The 21,452-nt window shown below is 41.3% G+C and overlaps 1 protein-coding gene across 2 annotated transcripts; it reads right to left on the minus strand.

Annotated features, from left to right (window-relative positions):
• Positions 1-1,212: 1,212 nt before the first annotated feature.
• CYP4V2 (cytochrome P450 family 4 subfamily V member 2) lies at positions 1,213-17,802 on the minus strand. 2 transcript variants are annotated; one of them, XM_070364368.1, is made up of 12 exons: positions 17,294-17,802; positions 13,827-13,939; positions 13,359-13,444; positions 12,405-12,595; positions 11,940-12,009; positions 10,548-10,674; positions 8,522-8,713; positions 6,315-6,417; positions 5,196-5,330; positions 4,922-5,101; positions 3,503-3,709; positions 1,213-3,407 (listed from the first exon to the last, which is right to left on the minus strand). In XM_070364368.1, the coding sequence occupies exons 1-11, from the start codon at positions 17,505-17,507 to the stop codon at positions 3,537-3,539; spliced, it is 1,584 nt and encodes a 527-aa protein (XP_070220469.1). In that variant the 5' UTR covers positions 17,508-17,802; the 3' UTR covers positions 1,213-3,407; positions 3,503-3,536. The 2 variants fall into 2 exon arrangements, with proteins under 2 accessions (XP_070220469.1, XP_005899068.1); XM_005899006.3 differs by having other exon boundaries at positions 1,213-3,709.
• Positions 17,803-21,452: the final 3,650 nt, after the last annotated feature.

Below are 21,452 nucleotides of genomic sequence, written 5' to 3' on the forward strand. Positions count from 1 at the left end.
GTTTCCCTAAATGGTGCGAGTACCGGTTTAAATCTATGTAAATATTCTCCTTTGTTTCTTCTGAATTTTTCTCATAGTGGAACATATGTTCTCATAATATAATAAAACTTAAGATTTGCTTGTGGATTCAGAAGGAGCAAATCAGAAAGAAGATGAAAGAGGCAATGATAGGTAGAATTCTAAAATGTTCCCCAAGGCTTCCTTCTATCATCCCAGACATTGAAGAAAATGGGGTACCACATTTGTCCACGATTACTTTATGTTACAGGACAAAAGCAATTTTGCAGATGTATCAATAATTAAGGTTACTAAACTGTTTTAGTAACTAATCAAATGGGGATTATCTGGCTGTGCCTAATCTTACCACTGAGCCCTTTAAAAAGAGAGCTTGCTTCTGCTGTCAGCATAAAAGTCCTAGAGATTCAAAGTGTGAGAGCCTTTGGGCGGGAGGGGGGCTCTCCATGGCTGGCTCTGGAACCACATGTTTACAGTGGGTGTGGTTTGAAGAAGCAAAAGGAGAAGAGAAAGTGGGGTATCACAGGATAATTCTACAAATAAAGAAGGTGCTGTTCCTGCAAAGAGGGAGTCTCTGGGCAGAGTAAACAAAGTTAAATGTATCTATCAGCATCTCATTAGATGCTGGAAATAAATACATTTGATTGATCCAAATACATCCAGGGTAAAAACTGACCTTTTTATGACCAGCATCTCTTTGTGAGACAGGTCAGGTGGTTCAGAAATTGACATTCCTCGGTTGTCTGTGACGGAGAGTAGAGTGTCAGTTCAATAGGCCCCGTCCTGGAGAGGTTTCTAGGCTGTAAACCCCTGGGACCCAGTGATGCTATGGTTTTTGCTTACTCCCAGGGAGCCCTTAAGAGGGATTTTACTTTTTGCTATCAGATGAACAAAACGTTCTGGGATTTCTGCTTCTCCTCTAGTTTATGCTTCAAAGTATGGGAAACTTGAAATCAGTCTATGATAGCAGCGGAAGGGTCATTTTGTTAGAAAGTGTGAATGACACTAATGATATCAACTCAAAAGTACTAATACTTTTATTACATTATGAATCAGTCATCCACTAAATTATCCTTTAAAGTTATCCATATTTCCAACTAATGTCAACTCTTAGGATAAAATATAGCACCCATGTTTAAAATGTAATGTATTTTTCTTGAGTTACCCCTTTTGAGTAGAAGACAGGTAATAGGGATATAGATATTTGATTATCCTTTTATTTAAAAAAATCAGCATCTACATTTCCATATTACAAAAGATGACATATTTCTCAGTTACAACTCTGACACAGTTTCAGAGAATTTCCAGGTTAAAAAAAAATAAAATCAACAAATTATTCTGAGGCTAAATGAAGATTTTAGACCTAAAGACAACATGTAGTAATATTTTACATTTAACTTTACATCATATTGTGGGGTCACTTAAACACACACAAAGGTTTACACGTAAGTGCATGAAATTCAGAGATAAGGCCAATTTCCACAAATAAAATTCCTATTATCCAGGGTCATTGGGGCGCAAGATTTCTACATACCCAGTTTTTAAGTAAGAAGGTTAACCATAAGATGGAAATCTTTTCTTTATATCGTATATGTTCTTGACTTTTTCTGCTCAGCTTAGGGGCTGGGTGGTCCACAATGGGGATATGAAAGTGGGTAGATCTGCTGACCCTGTCCTTAGTACCACAGCCTGTGATGCTTCCCAAGTGGCTTTGGTTTTGTAACCTCTTTCTTTGATATCCATTGAAGAATACATCATGCATCTTCTTGTTGTTTCTATCCGTTATTGTCTTGGAAAATTGAAGAAACAATTTTTATTAAAATTATTTCTTAAAAGAAGTTTCTGAAAGTCACTGAGTGAGGGACTAGAGATGTTGTCTATGGCATTAAAATTTGGGGAACAGGTGTCTGTTATCAGCTTGACAGGTATGTCCTGGAGGATTCAATTTACTACAAGTCTAACCCTATACTAAGTGAGATGTGATTGATATACTTAATATAGATGAATGGCTTCTCTTTTTCTTTAATAATGGAAGAGGAAATATGCCAAAATCAGAGGCAGAACATCTACATTCTAATAACATATCTAGACATGGGTGCCATGAAGCAAGATCCTATTATGGAAGTGTCACCATATTGGGAGTGGAGAGATTTAAAGATCTCCATTGCCAGCTTTATCATCACCCACTAGCAGCGTGGCTTTGGGACTTACTTTCCCCTGAACTCAGCCTGTTCTATTAAGAGGGAGTACCCCTTGGTATCCACGAGGGATTGGTCCCAGGACCCCCACAGACACTAATCTATGGATGCTCAAGTCCCTTACACAAAATAGTGTAGCATTTGCACATGGATCTGCACATCCAACTCTGTACTTTAAATCATCTCTAGAATACTTACAATACCTAATACAATGTAGTGAAGTGAGTGAAGTCGCTCAGTCGTGTCCGACTCTTTGTGACCCCATGGACTGTAGCCCACCGGGCTCCTCTGTCCATGGGATTCTCCAGGCAAGAATACTGGAGTGGCTTGCCATTTCCTTCTCCAGGGGATCTTCCCGAGCCAGGGATCGAACCCAGGTCTCCTGCATTGCAGGAAGACGCTTTAACCTCTGAGCCACCAGAATACAATGTAACTGCTATATAAATAGTTGTGAATACAACGTAAATGCTTTGTAAATAGTTTGGCTTTCTGGAACTTTCTGGAATTGTTTTTTCAAATAATTTCTATCAGTCCTTGGTTGAATCCATGGATTCAGAACCTGTAGACAGGGAGAGGTCACTGCATAACTAGAAAATCTCTAAGGTCCTTAGACCTTCCAAAGCCTTAGAGCTCCCAATCAATTCCCTGAGGCATGGGGAGGGACAGGAGATTACCAGGAGGAATCTCTTCCAATAATATACAATATAGAAAGGTAATTATGATGCTCTGAAAAATGAAAGGAAAGCTATAAGTACACACTCCAAAGGGAAAGAGGAACAGAACCTGTGAGTGAACTTATAAATGATCCACTGTACATGATTAAATCTTTGAAAACTATCATAGGATTATTCTCCTCAAAACTGATACCACTGATACAATTCTTGAAATTTAAGCTCCTTAAGTCATAGTACTTAATTACACAGCCTTTTTGAACAAATGTATATGTGTACATGCAAATATTTATTCCTGAGTCAATAAGAACATCTTAAAAATATTCTAGAACTTCATTTAAATTGTATCTTTTGGGTCTGTTGATTGGAATGGAATTGGCCTGTGAATCCTTCTGTGGAGAAGTTTTTGTATATTCATTTGCGTATGGTCATCAGTTAATTTATCTTGGGATCAAGACCAGGAGTCAAAGCTATGATGGTGATGAAGATATGGAAACTCTTGCTTTGGTAGACTTGATCCAAGCTAAGTGGGACAAGAAAAAAATTAAATTGAGGGATTAAGAATACTGAATCCATGATCTACAAACTGTAAATGAAAAGTTCCCTTTAAAGAAAGACCTTTTTATGATAAGAGCATAACCCAGTAATACAGTTAGGATTCATCTGTGTTTCTCCTCTTCAACTTGATCCAGATGCCGTTACTTGGACGAAGAATGAGCTCTCCTGCTAGACCAAGTTCTTCTCTTTTTTGGTTGGATTCTACCCAAAAGTGCCTCAGGATGCAGGAAAGAATGGTCTTTTCTTCCATTATGGCAAACTTTTGACCTTCAAATTAAAGTAAATACCAACATCATTAAATAGATATAACTTAAATGTGAGAAATCAGAAGTCCAATCAGAGGAAGCAAACAATTTTATGTTTTTGCAATGGGCCCTGGGAGAATCAGAATCACTTGGGATGCTTGTTAAAAATGAAGATTCTTGAGTGCCCTTTCCTTCTCCCACCAGTACATCTGAACGGCTGGGATGGAACAGGAATTTATATTTTAGCAAAAGCCTAAACAAATCCTGGGCTCATTCAAGCCTGAGAATCATTACTCTAGATTACTTTCTTATTGAGCCTTTAATTTAATTTACTACAGAGTCACCAAATAAGCTTCAGACTCACCCATTTAAATCTGGTCTTATATGAATGCCTGTATTTGCATAAATGATAAAATGCTAGAGATTCTGAAGCTGAACATGTTTATAATGCTTGGTGATGTGCATTCACTTTGTTTAAGCACTTCAGCTGGCCTTAGGGTGTTTTGTGTTTTCGTTTTCCAAAATGAAGTTCTTAAAAGCAACAAACAGAAATTAAATATAACGAATCATTATACATAAGTTTTCTACCATATGAAGTATATTCTTTTTTCATCTAAAAGCTACAATATTGTCAACTTCTACCAAGGAAAGAATTATGCTTTATGTTATGGGCTAAATTGTGCCCTGATCCCCCAAATTCATAGCTTTTTTTTTTAAAGATTAATAAATCTTAAAACTCAGTATCTCAGAATATGACTGTGTCTGGAGATAGGACATTTAAAGAAGTAATTAAATTAAAACGGTCAGATGGGTGAATCCTAATCCAATCTGACTGGTATCCTTATGGAAAGGAAAGATTAGAACACACGCACAGAGGCCATGTAGGGTTGCAGGGAGAAGAGCAGCATGGATCCAGTAAGCTAAGGAGAGGCTTATTATCAATTCTGTTGTCACCTTGATCTTGGACTTCTAGCCTCCAGAATTGGGAGAAAATAAATTCCTGTGGTTTAAGCACCCAGTGTAGGTTACTTTGTTACGGCTGCACCAGAAAACTAATAAACTTTGTGACAGTCACATTTTAAAACAATAATGTGTAGCAAAGGGGAAGGAAAAGGAAGTCAGTTTTGTTAAAAGACAGTTGCCTATGGGATGCTATATCTCAAGAAATTTTTGTAAGAAAACCACTACCGCTCTGCCAACCTGAAAGGTGAAACCAGTTCTGGTGGATACAGACCTATACAGTTTCGGGGGCCCGCAGAGAAGGGCACATATGCGTATGTATGACGTCCTTTCAAATTCTCGGGAAAGAACCGTTCTGGCTTGAATTCCTCAGGATCTGGGAAGTACTTTGGATCTCTATGCAGTGCGTAGGGCACGATGATTACTTGACAGCCTTGCACGATTTTGTGACCCGCTGTCAAGAAGTAGTCAATAGGCCATGAGGATGGAGCAAGACAGACCATAAAAATAACCCACTCTCCCTGCTATTCAAATTATACAATCTTTACCAACTTCACAGTCTTCGGTAAGATTACGGGCAAAGAAAGGAACAGACGGGAAAAGGCGAAGGCTCTCCTTAATAACACAGTCCAGATATTTAAGTTTCTTCAGGTCTTCTAGGGTAACAGGACGGTCAGACTTCCCTGGTTTTAACAGAATACACAGAATAACAATCAAAGAATTATTTGAGCCTGGGAGATGGGACATTGATGAAGAGTACACATCAAAACACTGAATGTTAAATATCTACAGCTAAAGTAGAATCTCTAATATCACCCATAATCAAAATAAAATGAGATCTATTCAGTGAAAGAAACCAGACACCAACAATCACATATTTGTAGGATTCTATTTATAGGAAGTATTCTGTTGTTGAGTTGCTAAGTCATGTATGACTCTTTTGCGACCCGATGCACTGTAGCCCACCAGGCTCCTCTGTCTGTGGGATTTCCCAGGCAAGAATACTGGAAGGGGTGGCTATTTCCTTCTTCGGGGATCTTCCTGACCCAGGGATCCAACCCACATCTCCTGCATTGGCAGGTGGATTCTTTACCACTGAGCCACCTGAGAAGCCCAGGAAGTACCCAGAACAGGTAGTAAGTCCCATTAGAAACAGACTGTAAATTAGAGAATTCCAGGGGCTGAGGGAAGAGAGGAGAGTGGCCAAGTAATGAGACAGGGTTTGCTTTTGTGGTGCTGGGAATCTGAGGACATCACTGCTGGGTCAGCCTGTAGATTGCTGGCTGTGTAATAGAAATGTACATCCTAGCAGCTTAATGTGTCTTTTCTCTCATTCATGGCCAGATGCGAGGCGGGATGAAACAGGTTGCCTTGAGCCCATGACTCAGTGCTGTTGCATGTACACCTGCTTCATCTATTAAGCAGTGAGATGCCTGAGGATTGTAACATTTATCTGTGCATCACATGCCAAACACTTAGCAAATGCCTATATTCTTAACCAGGCCTTGCTAAGAAAACTGGCATTGGAAGGACCCCACATGGGAGCCTTCCTGCTCAGTGTGGTACCTTTAGAACAGATCCTACTGCATACCCTTCCTGAGCGAGAACAACTCTTGCTTCGGTGGCCATGGTGCCCACGGGGTAACCAGCGAAGGGGCTGAACATACCAAACACTTCTTCCAGCTCACTGTCCACTTTCTGCTGGACTTCTGGATACCAACCCAATAGATACAAGGACCAGTTTATTGCAGCTGCAGTTGTATCGTGGCCCTACAAATGCAAGGAAAAAATAGCTTAGCAGAGTCGTATGGTGAAGATTAGAAGAGAGAACTCCATTTTGAACTGTCTGGATCTGACAGCTGCACCGTGACTCCAGACATAATAAATTGAGGGTGCAGCATTTCCCCTCGATAAGAAACAAAACCGTCCCTTCAAAGGGGGGATTCATGCTTAGAGAGGCGTTTCAACGCCACACGAGGTTGCATATGTGGTGAGAAGGGGACAAGGTGCTCTAGACTGTTTTTAAGGGGGAAATATCTGACTTTCATGAGCCAATCTGCCAGACCTGTACTGCTCCACCTCCTAGCCTTTGTAAGGTGCTTTACCTGTGGACCTTGGAGGCCAGGAGTCTATATGTGGTTCTGAGTAACATCCTCCACGTCCAGAAGTTGATACGTCCCCTCCTGTAATACTGGCTGAGCTTTAGGCAAAATACTAAGTACTTTGCAGAAACTAACTTATTCTTCAGAAAAACTCTGTGAAACACTTGATACCACTATTTACATTTTAGAAATTAAAAACAGATCCTAAAATTGTTTACCTGAGTTCTTCAGAAAAAAAAATTATTTGGAAAATCAATAGTAATAGTATAGCTCTATGAATAAGACTTTCAGGGGGCACTAAAGACAAAATTATTCCTCTGTGGAAGTTCTTACTATTCCATTTTTGCTATGCAACACAAGTGATAATTGTCATTTTTCTTTCTCTGGGCAGCAATCTCCAAAGCACCTTCTTCCTAAAACAGCTTCTCAGTTGAATTTGTTGTTGCTGTTGTTTAGTCGCTCAGTTGTGTCTGACTCTTTGTGACCCCATGGACTGTAGCCCATCAAGTTCCTCTGTCGATGGATTTCCCAGGCAAGAACACTGAGTGTGTTGCCACTTCCTTCCTAGAGCGTCTTTCCAACCCAGGGATCGAACCTGTGTCTCCTGCATTGGCAGGAAGATTCTCTACCATGGAGCCACCAGGGAAGCCTCTAAATTGAATTGTTTGAGGCTTATTCTGCAATTTTATAAAACGTGTATTTTTGGAGTCTCTGATATTGGTGTCCTGGCCTCTTCTGCAGCCTGCAGTGCCTTCACAGACGCCACCCTGAACTCCAGACAAGATCTGGCCCCTTTCACTCAGCTGTTTACCAAAGCCACAGAAGGAAGTGCTCTTGCTAAATAATTCTTAATAACTGCTCTTGAATTTGTAAGTGGAAGCCTGATCCAAACAAGAGATGCCTGCTGAGCATAAGGAAGCTGTGACAAGGATCTGGGGTGACAGGCAGCATCTCATAAGGCTAATCAGGAGAGAGCCAGAAGGAGAACTCAGGTCTAGGAACACTCAGCCTGCTTTCCTACACTGCGCCCTCAGGAGCACGTGTGTTCCGGCGCCCTCCCCAGACGCCTGCAGGCAGGGCGGCTCGTTCCACCCAGGGGCGGCCTGCACTGAGCCATGCTAAACCACCCATGCGCTTCCTCCAGTTCCAGGATATTACCACGTGGTGCTTTTTAAAACATTTCTTCATCTTTATTTGGCTATCCATCCACTGAATGGTTCATTCTTTGTAATATTTAATAACACTAGAATTACCTTTTGTAAAAACCGCAACTTTCTTTTAATGATGTGAAGCCCAGAAATCCCTTTAGAATCCACAAACTAGTTAAATTCGCTATCAGAGGGCTCTTGCTAATCTTCTTTAGTTTGGGCAGCTCATAGCAGGAGTTCATTTGCTAGAACTTCAAAAAGGAGGTAGTGAAAAGACAGACTTGGGGGTTTCAGAGTTTTTGTTTTTTTTTAAGCATGAAGCAATACAGGGAACTGAGAAATTTCTGGCTGCTTTTCTACTTGGAAAAGTCTGATGGGTTTTAGGTTATCCTGAGAAAACTGCTTTACTCACCACAAGTCAAAGGCTTTTTTCTGAAGAAGAAAGTTGATCTGATAACTTAATCAGGTTCTTTTGTAATTTCTAGTTGTAATTTAGTGACTCATCCTCAGTTATATGAGGCTATTTTAAAACGAATAAACTTTTAAAAATAATGCTAAAGATTCAAAATTTTTTTTTGGAATTTTTAAAATGATACCCAAAAATGATGTGACAAGATAAAATACCTCAAACATAAAGGTGTCGACTTCTTCTCTTATATCTTCATGACTCAGCTTGTTCCCTTGGTCATCAGTCACATTTAAAAGCAAGTCAAGAAAAGCCCTGCATTTAGTTTTGCGTGGAGGAAAGTCCTTCTCCTTGTCGTTACTCGTACCTTCTTCATGTCTCTTCATTTCATTGGCCCGTTCAGTGATGACCTGTATGATTTAAATAATATGCTCTTGTGTGGAGTTTGATATAGCCCCATAATACATTTTCCCATGAAAATATACTAGTTTCTTTCATGGATTTTTTTTTTTTTCCTAAACCTTTCCTATTCTGACTCAAGAATAACTTAGACTGTTGTGGAAAATATAGATAAAGCTTCCTGTTAACATTTTAGGACATTATTTGATAAGACTTTTAAAAACAAATTTAACATCAGACAAATTCAGCATATTCAAGTGCCATCCTTCTAACACGGAATAGACCTGGTAATCCCCTAAATGGTGCCCTAGAGATTTGAATGAGCTAATGAGAAAAAGCTTGGGTGGTGAAGAGAATGCAGTCATTATATAAGAGGCTAATTATGGATCGCTCTCATTACTGGTTGGATTGGAGAAAAGAAACAGCTAGTTCATAGGTGACATCACCTGATGTGCTTGCTGTTCCTGTTGCCTGGAAGTCTCTCTCTTCAGACACCAGTGCGGCTGGCTCCCTCCTTCTTTAAGGTCTGTCCCCTCTGCACACCATCAGAAAGACCTTCCCGGATCACTGCTACCCTGGTCTCCAGCACTATCTTCCCAACTCTATTTTTCTCCATTTCACTCACCTCCCTGACATTATATTATACTTGCTGTATAATATAATGCATACCTCAAATATAGCATCCCCATGGCAGCAAATCTTTGTTCACTGATGTTAATTGCAACCCTTCCCTGATAGCTCATTTGGTAAAGAATCCACCTGAAATGTGGGAGACCTGGGTTTGATCCCTGGGTTGGGAAGATCCCCTGGAGAAGGGAAAGGCTACCCATTCCAGTATTCTGGCCTGGAGAATGCCATGGACTGTGTAGTCCATGGGGTTGCAAAGAGTTGGACATAACTGAGTGACTTTCACTTTAACTTTCAGAGCACTGCCTGGCATTTAAGGACATTCATTAGATCTTTTCTGAGTGAATAAAAGAACTAAAGCCCATAAATTTAATTTGGTCATGTATTTCAACTTTCTCCTCCTATCAAGCAATTGACCAAACCTGCTGCTAAGTGGTCTGAATGAATGGATCCTAAGTTCTTTGGTGACAAAACACCATATTTCTCTTCATCCTTGGGGAAACCCCTAGTGCCTGGCACTCAGTATGCAATTTTCAATGTTTATTAAGTAAATAGTATCGTTCATCCAATTTGCAGTTCATTAATTATTGGCATTGATAGTAATGCATGTAATTTGAGGAAATAATTAACTATAGTTAAAAGATACAAACTGTTGGTCATTCTCCCACCACCCAGTAATGGAGATTACTCTGTCTTCCACTGTAGGCACCTTGATGTAAAACTTCATTCATCCAATGTCTCCTGCCAGTAACCACACACATAATGCTAATACACAGTTAAGATGCAATCGTGCTGTCTACTTTTTTCCATTAGTATTCACCTTTTATGAGACACAGGTTCCAGACTATGGTAATACAACATAAAAATCTTGGACTTGTAAAGATCTGGAAGTGGAGAGTGGCGATGGTTCACAACATCGTGAATGCCCTTAATGGTACGTTTTATGTTGAGTATTTTTTTTTCTTCTAATTTTATTTTATTTTTAAACTTTACATAATTGTATTAGTTTTGCCAAATATCAAAATGAATCCGCCACAGGTATACATGTGTTCCCCATCCCGAACCCTCCTCCCTCCTCCCTCCCCATACCATCCCTCTGGGCCGTCCCAGTGCACCAGCCCCAAGCATCCAGCATCGTGCATCGAACCTGGACTGGCAACTCGTTTCCTACATGAGTATGTTTTATCACAAGTAAAAAAAAAAAAATCGAGGGCTTACATTGTTGGTAAAATCATGTACAATCTTTAGGCTCTTTCTGTGTTCTCGTCCATTTTTAAACATATAGAATATAAGGTCAAGCCAGAGCCAGGGCGTCTTCATTCTTTGATGTATCGAATCACTCATCCTATAAACAGGATAAAAACACATCAGCTGACGTACTAAGAATGTGTATTTCTTGAGCCCTGATGTGATGCCCCATCTCAGCATGGGTGATTTGGGGAATGGCGATTATTCATCTTAGAGGCTATTGAGAACTCCAAGCTTTACCATCAACATGAAGGCATGGACTATCCAGGGAAGCTTAAACATTGAATGCGTTCTTGAGAGGAACGAAGAATCCATTATAAAACATTCTGACCAGATAGCCATCTGATCTCTGCTTCTTCTTCTCCAGGGAGAGTTCTTGCTCTCCCCAGGCCAAGCATGGCTCTTGCACCACAAGATCATATGAAATCTGCCTCTTTTTAATGACCACTCATTCACTTGCTCACTCCTCTGCAGTGCTAACAAAACAAATGACTTCCCTCTTCCACGGAAAAGTGCTCATCAATCCCCATCTGTCACAGAGCTGTCACGAGCCCCACCCTCAGCATTTCCAGTGAAAAGCAGAAAGACCTACACAGCCTCCTCCTTTGTGACCAGCTTAGATGCCAATTCCACGAAAGGACCTTTCACGGCCACTCAATCTGTAAAATTTATCCCTGTGTCCCCTCTCGCATCAACTTGATCTTTTCTTTCCAAGTCATTATCATAATTTATAAGTTTATAGTCACCTGCTTCAATGCCTGTCTCCCCTGTTACTGTTTCATGAGCCTGTATAAAACTAGTCAGTACCTTGTGCAGTGAATGGCAGGTTAGATGCTCAATAATTAATAAGATTAAGTGAAAGGAGCCATGGATTAAACATAGGATATGTTGAATCAGATTCTGGTGCTGCCTCTTAATAATCATGAGAAATTTTAAAAGTAAAGTTGATTATTTCTATTAAGAAATAATACTCAAGGGTAGAAAATATAGGAAAGGAGAATGAACCACAACAAAAATAAAGCACAATAAGAAAAAGAAGCACACATACAACAATAAACACAGCTAACATTTTGATGTAGTATCTTCTCATTTTTCCATGAAAATGTCTTTCTCTTCAACTTAGCATCATAATATAATCTCTCAGTATATAAAATAGTCATTTAAAATTACTGTGTAATCTGAATGTGCTATAATTTACACAACTCTTCCTCTACTATTGAAATACATGCTTTAATGATTAGGTTGATTTTTAGTATAATGTTTCATTTTGAAATGAAGAAAAAGATACAATATAGACAGAAGTGATTAGCAATAATTTTTAAAGCCCTAATCAATAACAGTTTTAGAAAGGATTTCATTTACCTATAAACGGCTCGAACATACTCGGAATCATCATTTCTTTGAGCACCAATGTTCTTTCCCATGGCTGTTTCTGTAAAATAGAGTGAGAAGTAACCATTCAATTCACGCACACATCTTGGGTACATTTTCCAGTGTCAGACATTTTAAAAAAAGACATTATGTCCTGTTCTGATATATTGTAGAATTCTTCTTTTCCCTTTTCTCTCGAATCTTCTGCTTCTCTTCCTCCCAGCTCCTATCCTTCCTTCCCTCTGACCTTCTGGTCGTGCTGGCTCCGTAACTGCTGGGTTTGAAGTCCTGTGAATGGCTACTGCTTCTCAGGAGGCTAATTTAGGACTAGGACTATCCAGATGAACCCCAAATCCCTTCTAAATGGCCCCCCTCCACATACACCATGAACTGTTATTTTCTATTTGGGCCATTTTCTTTACAGCCTAACTTTAAAAATAAATCAGTGAGACTTACCACAGATTATATCTAAGGTACAAAGAGTGACGTAAAAAAAGCAGTTAAACGCTTCTTGGTTAACATGCTTTTCAAGCTTAGTAACCAATATATTTGCTTGTTCATTCATGACATCTAAGAAATCCTCCAGAATTGTAAAATGGAAAGTGGGTGTTAACATTTTTCTCCTAGATCGCCATTTGTTTCCAGTACTAGAAATACAATACATGGTTACAAAGAAAAAGAAGCAACATCTGAAACAGATAAAATATAAATATAGTCAAGTCACCAAGTTCTCCTGAAATAGCTTATTCTGTAGATTCTCGATTGCTTTGATCAGAATGACAAAGACTCATGTATAGCTACAGAATGTGAATATTTTGGATATTGTTCTATATTACTAATATTTACAAGGGCATTTATTAAAAATGGAAACAATTAAAATTTTTCCTATATTTCTAAGTTCTGAGGTTCTAAAGATTAGAACTTTTCTCCCTTTTGTCAATACCATGGTCCTCAGGTGATCCACTGTTCCATGATTTACTTTAATCTCTATTATCTTTGAATTATCTAAAGTCCCCACAAGGGTCCTGTCTTTCTGGAGTCCTGTTTCTGAATCAAGAATTGAGGTCCCTATGTTTGATATACTTCTCTGGGGGGGGATGTGACTGCTTTTTCATTATATTTTCAAGATATCCCTCCTCCAAACTATCCTTTGCTTTACTCCATTCATTGTTCTTGGAACACTAGTGATTATCAGTATTGAATACAGTGCCTGGATATTACCATATACCCAGGACTCCTGTCAATCAAAGGCCGATTGTTAACTAGACTCTTCCTTGTGCCTGCTCCCATAATTCTCGAGAGCTCAGTCTTGTTATTGGAAGAATACTTTGGGTCAGTTCCTGAAATAACAAGTTACCCAGAGAAGAAACTGTTTCTATAAGACAGCTTTACAAATTTCCACTGACATACCTTGTAAGAAGTCCTAGTCCAAGCCACGGTTCTAAGAACTTGTACATATAGGATTTTTCAATGTGCTTTGAACTGCTTAAAATTACCTCAAAAAGAGAAAAAAAAAAAGAGAGATATAGACATCAAAACGATATCAATTACAAGAACATCTGGCTAGAACACAACTACTTTTTAAAACAAGATTTCATAATTGTTATTTCTCTGTGATTCATTTTTATTCCTGTGCCTCAAAGAAATTCAATTAAGAGTTTTGAACATATAACTGTCATTCAGTCTTGAGGACTAAGTGGAATTGAAAGAAAACACCCAAGATGATTCCTGGTTTCTGCCACCAACTAGGAACTGAATAGAGAATTGACTGAGGGAGATGGGGGGAGGCAGGTGAATGTGGAGAATGACCACATCTAATGAGATTCCCACACCATCAAACAGACAGTGGAATATGGACCATATTTGCCACGTACTCACTTCCACAGTTTCTGCGTTATAAAGGGCCACGAGAGGCACAGGCCCGAGCCAGAGTTTCAGCAGTGGCAGGTGTCGGCATTCTTCAGTGAAATCAATTATCTGCTGAAAAAAATCTAGGAGAAATATTTAACCTTAAAATCAATCAAGACAAGAATTCTGTCAAATAAGGATCTACTGTACAGCGCAGGAAACTCTACTTAAAACTCTGTAATGACCTGTATGAGAAAAGAATCTAAAAAAGGAGATATATATATATATAAACACACACACACATATATATGTATAACTGATTCACTTTGTTGTATACCTGAAACTAATGTAACATTGTGAATCAACTCTACTCCAATACTTTTTTAAAAAAAAGACAAGAATTTTGTAATAAGTTCCTTATGTTATTTTAGATTCCACAGAGAAGTGAGATCACATCACACTTATCTTCTTTGTCGGACATTTCATTTAGCATTCACGGCCTCAAGTTTCATCCATGTTTTTACAAATGGCAATATTTCTTTCTTTTCATGACTGAGTAATATTGCTGTGTGTGTGTGTGTGTGTCACATTTTCTTTATCCATTCATCCAGGGATGGACGCTTGGGTTGCTTCATGCTGATGCACCGCCTGCCTCAGTCTGATCTGACAGAGAAGACAGGGAAGTCTGAATCTGTGGTTTGAAGGTATCAGGTCCAATAGCAAGTAGCTGCTGAGGAAGACAAGTGCAGACACAGAAGCAAAAGCAAGAGGCTACTAGAGTTCAAGAGGCTCATGGGAAGACAGCCACAAAATGTAAGGCACAGCCTCCATGTGAGACGAGATGCCGAGGACAGGAACTATTTCACAGAATATTCTGAAATCCCCAGTTTTGTTGAGCTCAACACTGGGCACAAAGCAGGGCCTGGATAAATGGATGATTGACAATCTTAAAGAACTCATTCGAACCAAGTTTGGACAGTGCAATAGAAACCACATGCATTAAATTGAATCCTTAAAATTACTCTGTAATACTACAAAGTGAAAATGAAGTCGCTCAGTCGTGTCCGACTCTTTGGGACCCCATGGACTATAGCCCACCAGGTTCCTCCATCCATGGGATTTTCCAGGCAAGAATACTGGAGTGGGTTGCCATTTCCTTCTCCAGGAGATCTTCCCAAACCAGGGATTGAACCCGGGTCTCCCAAATTGTAGGCAGACGCTTTACCATCTGAGCCACCACCAAGGAAGCCTGTGATACAGCGAGTTTATAATATTAAACAAAAAAGTTATGTAAAAATATAGACCTTCCCATCCCCACTAAAGAAACAGTATGCTTAAGGAGTCTCATGTTCTTTTTGAGAATTTTTCTAATTGAAATCTCCACTGAATAAGACCTATTTTAAAACAAACTGCGAGTTGTCTTTGGAATTACTTTCTGAGTGAAGAGAATGACAGTGTACTGCCTTTTATAAAGGACCATTTTAATCTGCCATATAAATACTGGATTTTGGCATCAGGCAAACCTTGGCTCAATTTCCAGCTTTGGAACCAAGTTGTTTGATTTTGGGAAGTTGTTTAAAACTCTAAGTTAGAGTGGTTTCTTTTTTTCTTAAGCATGTACTTATATTTTAACATAACTTTTTTGTTTAATATTATAAAGCCTTAGGATAGAAAGGGAAGTCAGCTCAGCTTTTAAGTATTAGGGACTTTTCTCGTAGCTTAGATGGTAAAGAATCTGTTTGCAATGCAGGAGACTTGGGTTCAATCCTGGGTGGGAAAGATACCCTGGAGAAGGGAAGGGCTACCCACTCCAGTATTCTTGCCTAGAGAATCCCAACGACAGAGGAGCCTGGTGGGCTACAGTCCATGGGGTCACAAAGAGTCGGACACGACTGAGCAACTAACACCTTCAAGATGACTTTACAAATGTGGTTTTGATATAAGTAAATGTGTTGTTGGATCACTTGTGATGTTAGTCACTTTGATGTTTGGGTGGTGAAAAGTCTACTTGGATTTCTTCTGCCCTAAAATATGTTCAGTATTTTGGTAAACACTCTCCCACAAGGCCTCGTGGTATTCTTGTGAGTTTAAGATGACAGTACTGTTTTGCTTGGGAAAACAAAGGAAAATAATCCTTCGAGCATTGCAGTTAATCTTCAGCCTGTAAAACCACTAGCATTTACAATTAATTGGAGGGGGAATGGGGTTCTGGTCCCTGACTTAAAGCATGTCATATTGAGCAAATCTTTTCAGCTCTGGGTAATTCAATTTATACCCCTATGAAATAAAGTACATGTGTTCTCAGTTGTGTTTGACTCTTTGCGACCCCACGGACTGTAGCCCACTAGGCTCATCTGTCCATGGGATTTTTTTCCAGGCAAGCATACTAGCGTGGGTTGCCATTTCCTCCTCCAGGGGATCTTCCCAACCCAGGGATCAAACCCCAGTCCCTTTGAACCCATTTCTTGGGTCTCCTGCATTGGCAGGCAGATTCTTTACTACTGGCGCCACCTGGGAAGCCCTGAAAATAAAGTGCTCATATCTGTTAATAATTCATCCTCCCTAATGGAGGACTCCAAATCTCAGATACTTCTGAGACTTTTCTAGCTTTTTAAAGCGATCTTTTCCATCAACAAAACAATATAAATCTCTCTCTTCAAAAAGACGATCTCAATAAAAATAAATTCACTCTTAAATAAGAATTTTGAAACTTCCTGCGTGAGTTTTCAAGAAGGCCTGGCCTTAAGTTTTGTTATTACATAACCTCCTTAAAAGGGCTAAAATATTAAAGTCAAGAAGGAATCAAAGTTGTGGTCAAGTCTTGTGATGTCTGGATAGGGAAGAACCTCAAGTGCCTTTTGAGAGAGAGAGAGAGACAGAGATTTTTGTGTTCTAAGGGATTTATCTTGTTCCAGGTGGTGCCAGTGGTAAAGAACCCACCTGCTAATGCAGGAGATGTAAGGGACCTCGGTTCCATTCCTGGGTTGGGAAGATCCCCTGGAGAAGGGCATGGCCACCCACTCCAGTATTCTTGCTTGGAGAATCCCATGGACAGAAGGCTACCGCCCATGGGGCCACAAAGAGTGGAACACCTCTGAAGCTACTTAGCACGCAGGCACAGGGAAGTTTCTGCCCTTAAAGGCTTTAAAAGCCCAGACAGAAGCAAAGGCAGCAGTGTTTTGAGGTGCAGGAGCAGCTACGAGGTGGAAAAAGCAGCAGCAGAAAAGCAGGACAAGAGCTTAGAAATAAGCTTGCGATCTGTGCTGCACAGGCAGAAAAAGTTCATTTGGACCAGATGCAACCGCAATGTTGCCAGGTGTCATAGGGAACCTGGATAGAATTGGGAACCCGTCTTCTAATGAGTGGGTGACAAATTCTCTCTCTCCCGGCGTCGGCAGGCCGGGCACTTCGGTGTCCAGACTACATGCACGAGGGCCGCCAGGCGGCGCGTGCTGGAAGCCCGGGCCCTCGGATGGGGTCGCGGCCGGCGCCCTTACCTCTTGCGTCGGGCTTCATCATCAGCGCGTGTCCCACCAAGGGGTAGGGGTCCCCAATGGTCGGGACGGGACGCATCTGACGCCATTTCCGCGCATAGCTCGCCACCATCTTCAGGAGGTTCAGGGTGAGGGTGGCGCCTGCTAGGGAGACGGCGCACAGCCCGCTCCAGAGCAGCAGCTTCGGCCCGACGCTCAGCAACCACGGCGCCAGCATCGCGCCCGCGGGGCCGCTGTGCACCGGGGCCGAGACCGTGGGGACCGCAGGGCGGGATGCTGCGGGCGGCCGGCGCTGTCCAGCCCCCCGAGGTCAAGTGCGCGGGCGCTGGGAGGAGTTCGTGGCCTGCGGGCGGTCGGAGCCGAGCCGCAGGAAGGGGCGCGCCGGGCCAGGTCACTTCCCCCCTCTGGCCGGTGGAGGGGATGAGCACCCGCCTGGCTCCCACTCTGGTCTCCGAGCCGACGACGCCCGGCCGGGCTTGTTACGACGGGTCAAAGCCTTCGTAACGCGCACCGGCCTCTGTTGTGCTTCTAGCGGAAAACGAAAGTTCGGAAAGCGGCTTGAGCGCTCAATAGGCTGCGCGGGTGTAAACGGAGGCACGTTAGTGGGTGGAGACTGGAGGATAATGAAGGTGGAGTGGAAGCAAGCGGTTTAGTGATGGAGAGGCGTCCAGGGGCTGGGGGCTGCGTGGGTTATACCCAGCAGCTGCTGGGTCCCGGACAACTTCAGGGTACAGCGAGCTGGATGTTTTAAAATGGAAAAAAAAAAAAGCATCTGGTTTGAAGCTCAACCTCTGGAGCTCATTTTTCGCTCCCGGCTGGGTATCTAACCTCGCTCCTTTGCACTCCGCTAGGACCGGCTGCCAGCCCGGATGGAGATGGGTTGCTTCTTGGCTTCCACGTTAGGGTCACCCGGGCAGCTACCTACTTTGACGCTGAGTAGCCTTAGGGGCACGACCTTCGGGGCACCAGTTATCAGGCTGCATTGGGCTGCTGATTGCGACACAGGTGGGTTGAGTAATCCAAGCTGTGATCCAAGTATTTTTCAGAGTATTTTTCAGAATATTTTTCGGGACCAAGAAAAGTTAGCACCCCAAGAGAACAAGACAAGGGCGGGGGTGGGGTGAGGATGGAGGTGGGGGTCTCTGAAAGCGGTGAAGGTAAGAGATGCTGGGAGAGGAGGGTTTGATAAGGAGACAGCAGTTGGGGAGCACGCTGAAAAGGGAAAGACGACACACCGCGGAGCCCGCACAGGGAAAAAGTAAGGACAGTGAGAAGGACCCTCCGGTTCTGCCCAGGGCCTGAGTTCTCTGACTCTCAATTCCTCCCTTTTCTCCAGGTGCCCAGTCCTGATTTTCCTTTCCTTTTCTACTCTTGATACTTCCTCGAAAAGGGGCTGAGAGGGGAGTGTTCCTCTCCTAGCAGAAGGTCCCTAAATTGTAGAACCAAGGAAGATGAAGTATTGAGAATACCCTGCATTTTTTTCTTTTTTAAATTATGAAAGTATGATAACACATTTACAGGAGACGTGAGAAATAAAGAACAGTTACATTCAGTTCCACTATATATTAAAATTACTCTTAAAGTAGATAAATTAAGATTTTTACTTGGAGTTTCAATATCAAAAATTAGACGAATTAAGATTTTTAGTTGGAAAAAAAAAGATTTTTAGTTGGAATTTCAATATCAAACTCTAAAAATTAATAGAATAGGCTGAAAAGTAGAAGGATATAGTAGACCTGAAAAGCACTATGAACCAGTTCAACATAATTAAGATTTATACAATTTTCACGCAACAGCAGGATGCAAAGAGAATATCCTGCATTTTTACTTTGCATAATTGGATTAGTTTTTCCAGCAGCTATTGTATAGTTTGCTCACAGCCACCAGCAGAGGAAACCTAAGACTTTTCTCTAACTGGATTTCAAGTCATCAACATATACTGACATAGAACAATGTTTGTGAAATATTAAGTGAAAAAAATAAGCAAGTCGCAGAACCAAGTATTTAACCTAAATGCCCTCTTTGGGAGACCTTTTTTCTTTAATTTAAAATTTATTTATTTTAATTAGAGGCTAATTACTTTACAATATTGTATTGGTTTTGCCATACATCAACATGAATCCGCCACGGGTGTACACGTGTTCCCAATCCTGAACCCCCCTCCCACCTCCCTCCCCATACCATCCCTCTGGGTCATCCCAGTACACCAGCCCTTTGTTTTTCTTTCTCTCTACCGCTAGACTGATATCTGGAAAGAAAAATACTGAGCAACTTGATCATTTGGGAATGGAGAAGAAACTTGAACTTTTATGTGATTCATGTCTATATTGTTTACTTTAAGACTTTAAAAAAGTGTATCTGTGCAACATCTGTTAGTATATCTTCCTGGACTTCGATTTCCTCCTCTCTAAAGGATCAAGGATAGAACTTGCTGGTGGCCCTGTGACTAAGACTCTGCACTTCTACTTGGTCGGGAACTAAGATGCCACATGACTAACATCTCTCCAAAAAATGGATCAAGGCTGAACTACAAGGTCAGTTATACATATAAAAGTACAGGGTTTGTATATATCTGACTCTCTGCTAATCTCTGTGGACAAAACAAGAACTGTAACATACAAGCGCTGCCCTCGGAAGTGGAGAAACAGGGTGATCCCAGGAGCAGCAAATGTGAGCCAAGAAATGCCCCCACTCAGGGGAGGATATGAGGGATTCAAAAGGCAGTGGAGGGGCTCCTGTTTGCACACAGATCAACTCATAGTGACAAGAGCAAGGTAATTTGACTGGCGGCATGGAGCAAGCTGAAATAGAGCTTGACTGCCAGGCTTAAACTTTTATTTCTATTTTGAAGACAATGGTGAGTGAGGAAGAGGCACTGAAGTTTTTGTTTTTTTTTAAAGGGGCAACACAATAAAAGCCTTCTATTTTGTTCCCTTTCATCTTTCCTATGGTTTCCTTGTTACCAGATGGGACCTTCTCATGCTGCCTTGGAATACTGAAATTTCAGATGAAACCAGTCAAATGGCCAGGCCTGCAAGAAATGTACAGCACCATCCTTTCTCTCCGGGTGACAGAGTGCACAGTGAGTCCACCATAAAGTGGAAGGATCCTCTGTGTAGGGAACAGTGCTCTGCCAAGGTCAAGACTATCAGCCTTTGTAACCATGTTGATTGTCAGCCTTGCGGAATGAATCTGACTGCTTGGGAAGGTGTGAACCTTCCCTCCTGAAGATTCATTCTAGAGTAAAGGTTGAATTCCTTCTCACTTGGAAGGTCTTTGCCACTCTCTCCAGCAAGTGCTTTTGACAGTTAAAGTGGTAGGCCAGAATATGTTATAAACTACAGAAGGGCTTTGTAAACGTTGACACTTGGATTTACTTAAATTTTCTGTCACTTGGAATGGTTCCCAATATGAAAAAGGTATTTTAGACTGAAAAACAAATTCTGACTGGATACAGAACTATGGTATCTATATACTCACACACATGAAACCATCAGTGTAAATTCCTATCATCTTCAATTCCTCTCCCTGTATTCTCTCCTGAAGCCTCTGCAGTCACAGTTTTGCCTTGACCATTCTCCTAGCACAGATCTTGTCAAGATCACCAATATCTTCCATGTTTTTTTTTTTTTTTTAAGTCACTCAGGTGTGTCTGACTCTTTGCAACCCATGGGCTATACAGTCCATGGAATTCTCTAGGCCAGAATACTGGAGTGGGTAGCCTTTCCTTCTCCAGGGGATCTTCCCAAACTAGGGATGGAACCCAGGTCTCTCACATTGCAGGCAGATTCTTTTTTTTTTTGCTGTTGTTTATTTTTTTTTCAAGCTGTGGGTCTTTTTTTTTTTTTAATTTTTTTAACTTTACAATATTGTATTGGTTTTGCCATATATCAACATGAATCCGCCACAGGTATACACGTGTTCCCCATCCCGAACCCTCCTCCCTCCTCCCTCCCCATACCATCCCTCTGGGTCGTCCCAGTGCACCAGCCCCAAGCATCCAGTATCGTGCTTTGGACCTGGACTGGCGACTCTTTTAGCTGAGTCAAAAGGGAAGTCACAAGGGAAGAATACTGGAGTGGGTAGCCTATCCCTTCTCTAGGGGATCTTCCCGACCCAGGAACTGAACTAGGGTCTTACAAACTGAGCTATGAGGGAAGCC

This window comes from Bos mutus, chromosome 27, assembly GCF_027580195.1.
Source record: "Bos mutus isolate GX-2022 chromosome 27, NWIPB_WYAK_1.1, whole genome shotgun sequence".
Lineage (NCBI taxonomy): Eukaryota > Metazoa > Chordata > Mammalia > Artiodactyla > Bovidae > Bos > Bos mutus.

Coding starts and splice junctions, on each gene's coding strand:
- CYP4V2 (XM_070364368.1), bottom strand. CDS start 17,507: ATGCTGGCGCCGTGGTTGCTGAGCGTCGGGCCGAAGCTGCTGCTCTGG. Junction 10,675..11,939: donor TATGTTCGAGCCGTTTATAG/GTAAATGAAATC, acceptor TCCTGTTTATAG/GATGAGTGATTCGATACATC. Junction 3,710..4,921: donor GGGCCCCCGAAACTGTATAG/GTCTGTATCCAC, acceptor TTTAATTTGAAG/GTCAAAAGTTTGCCATAATG.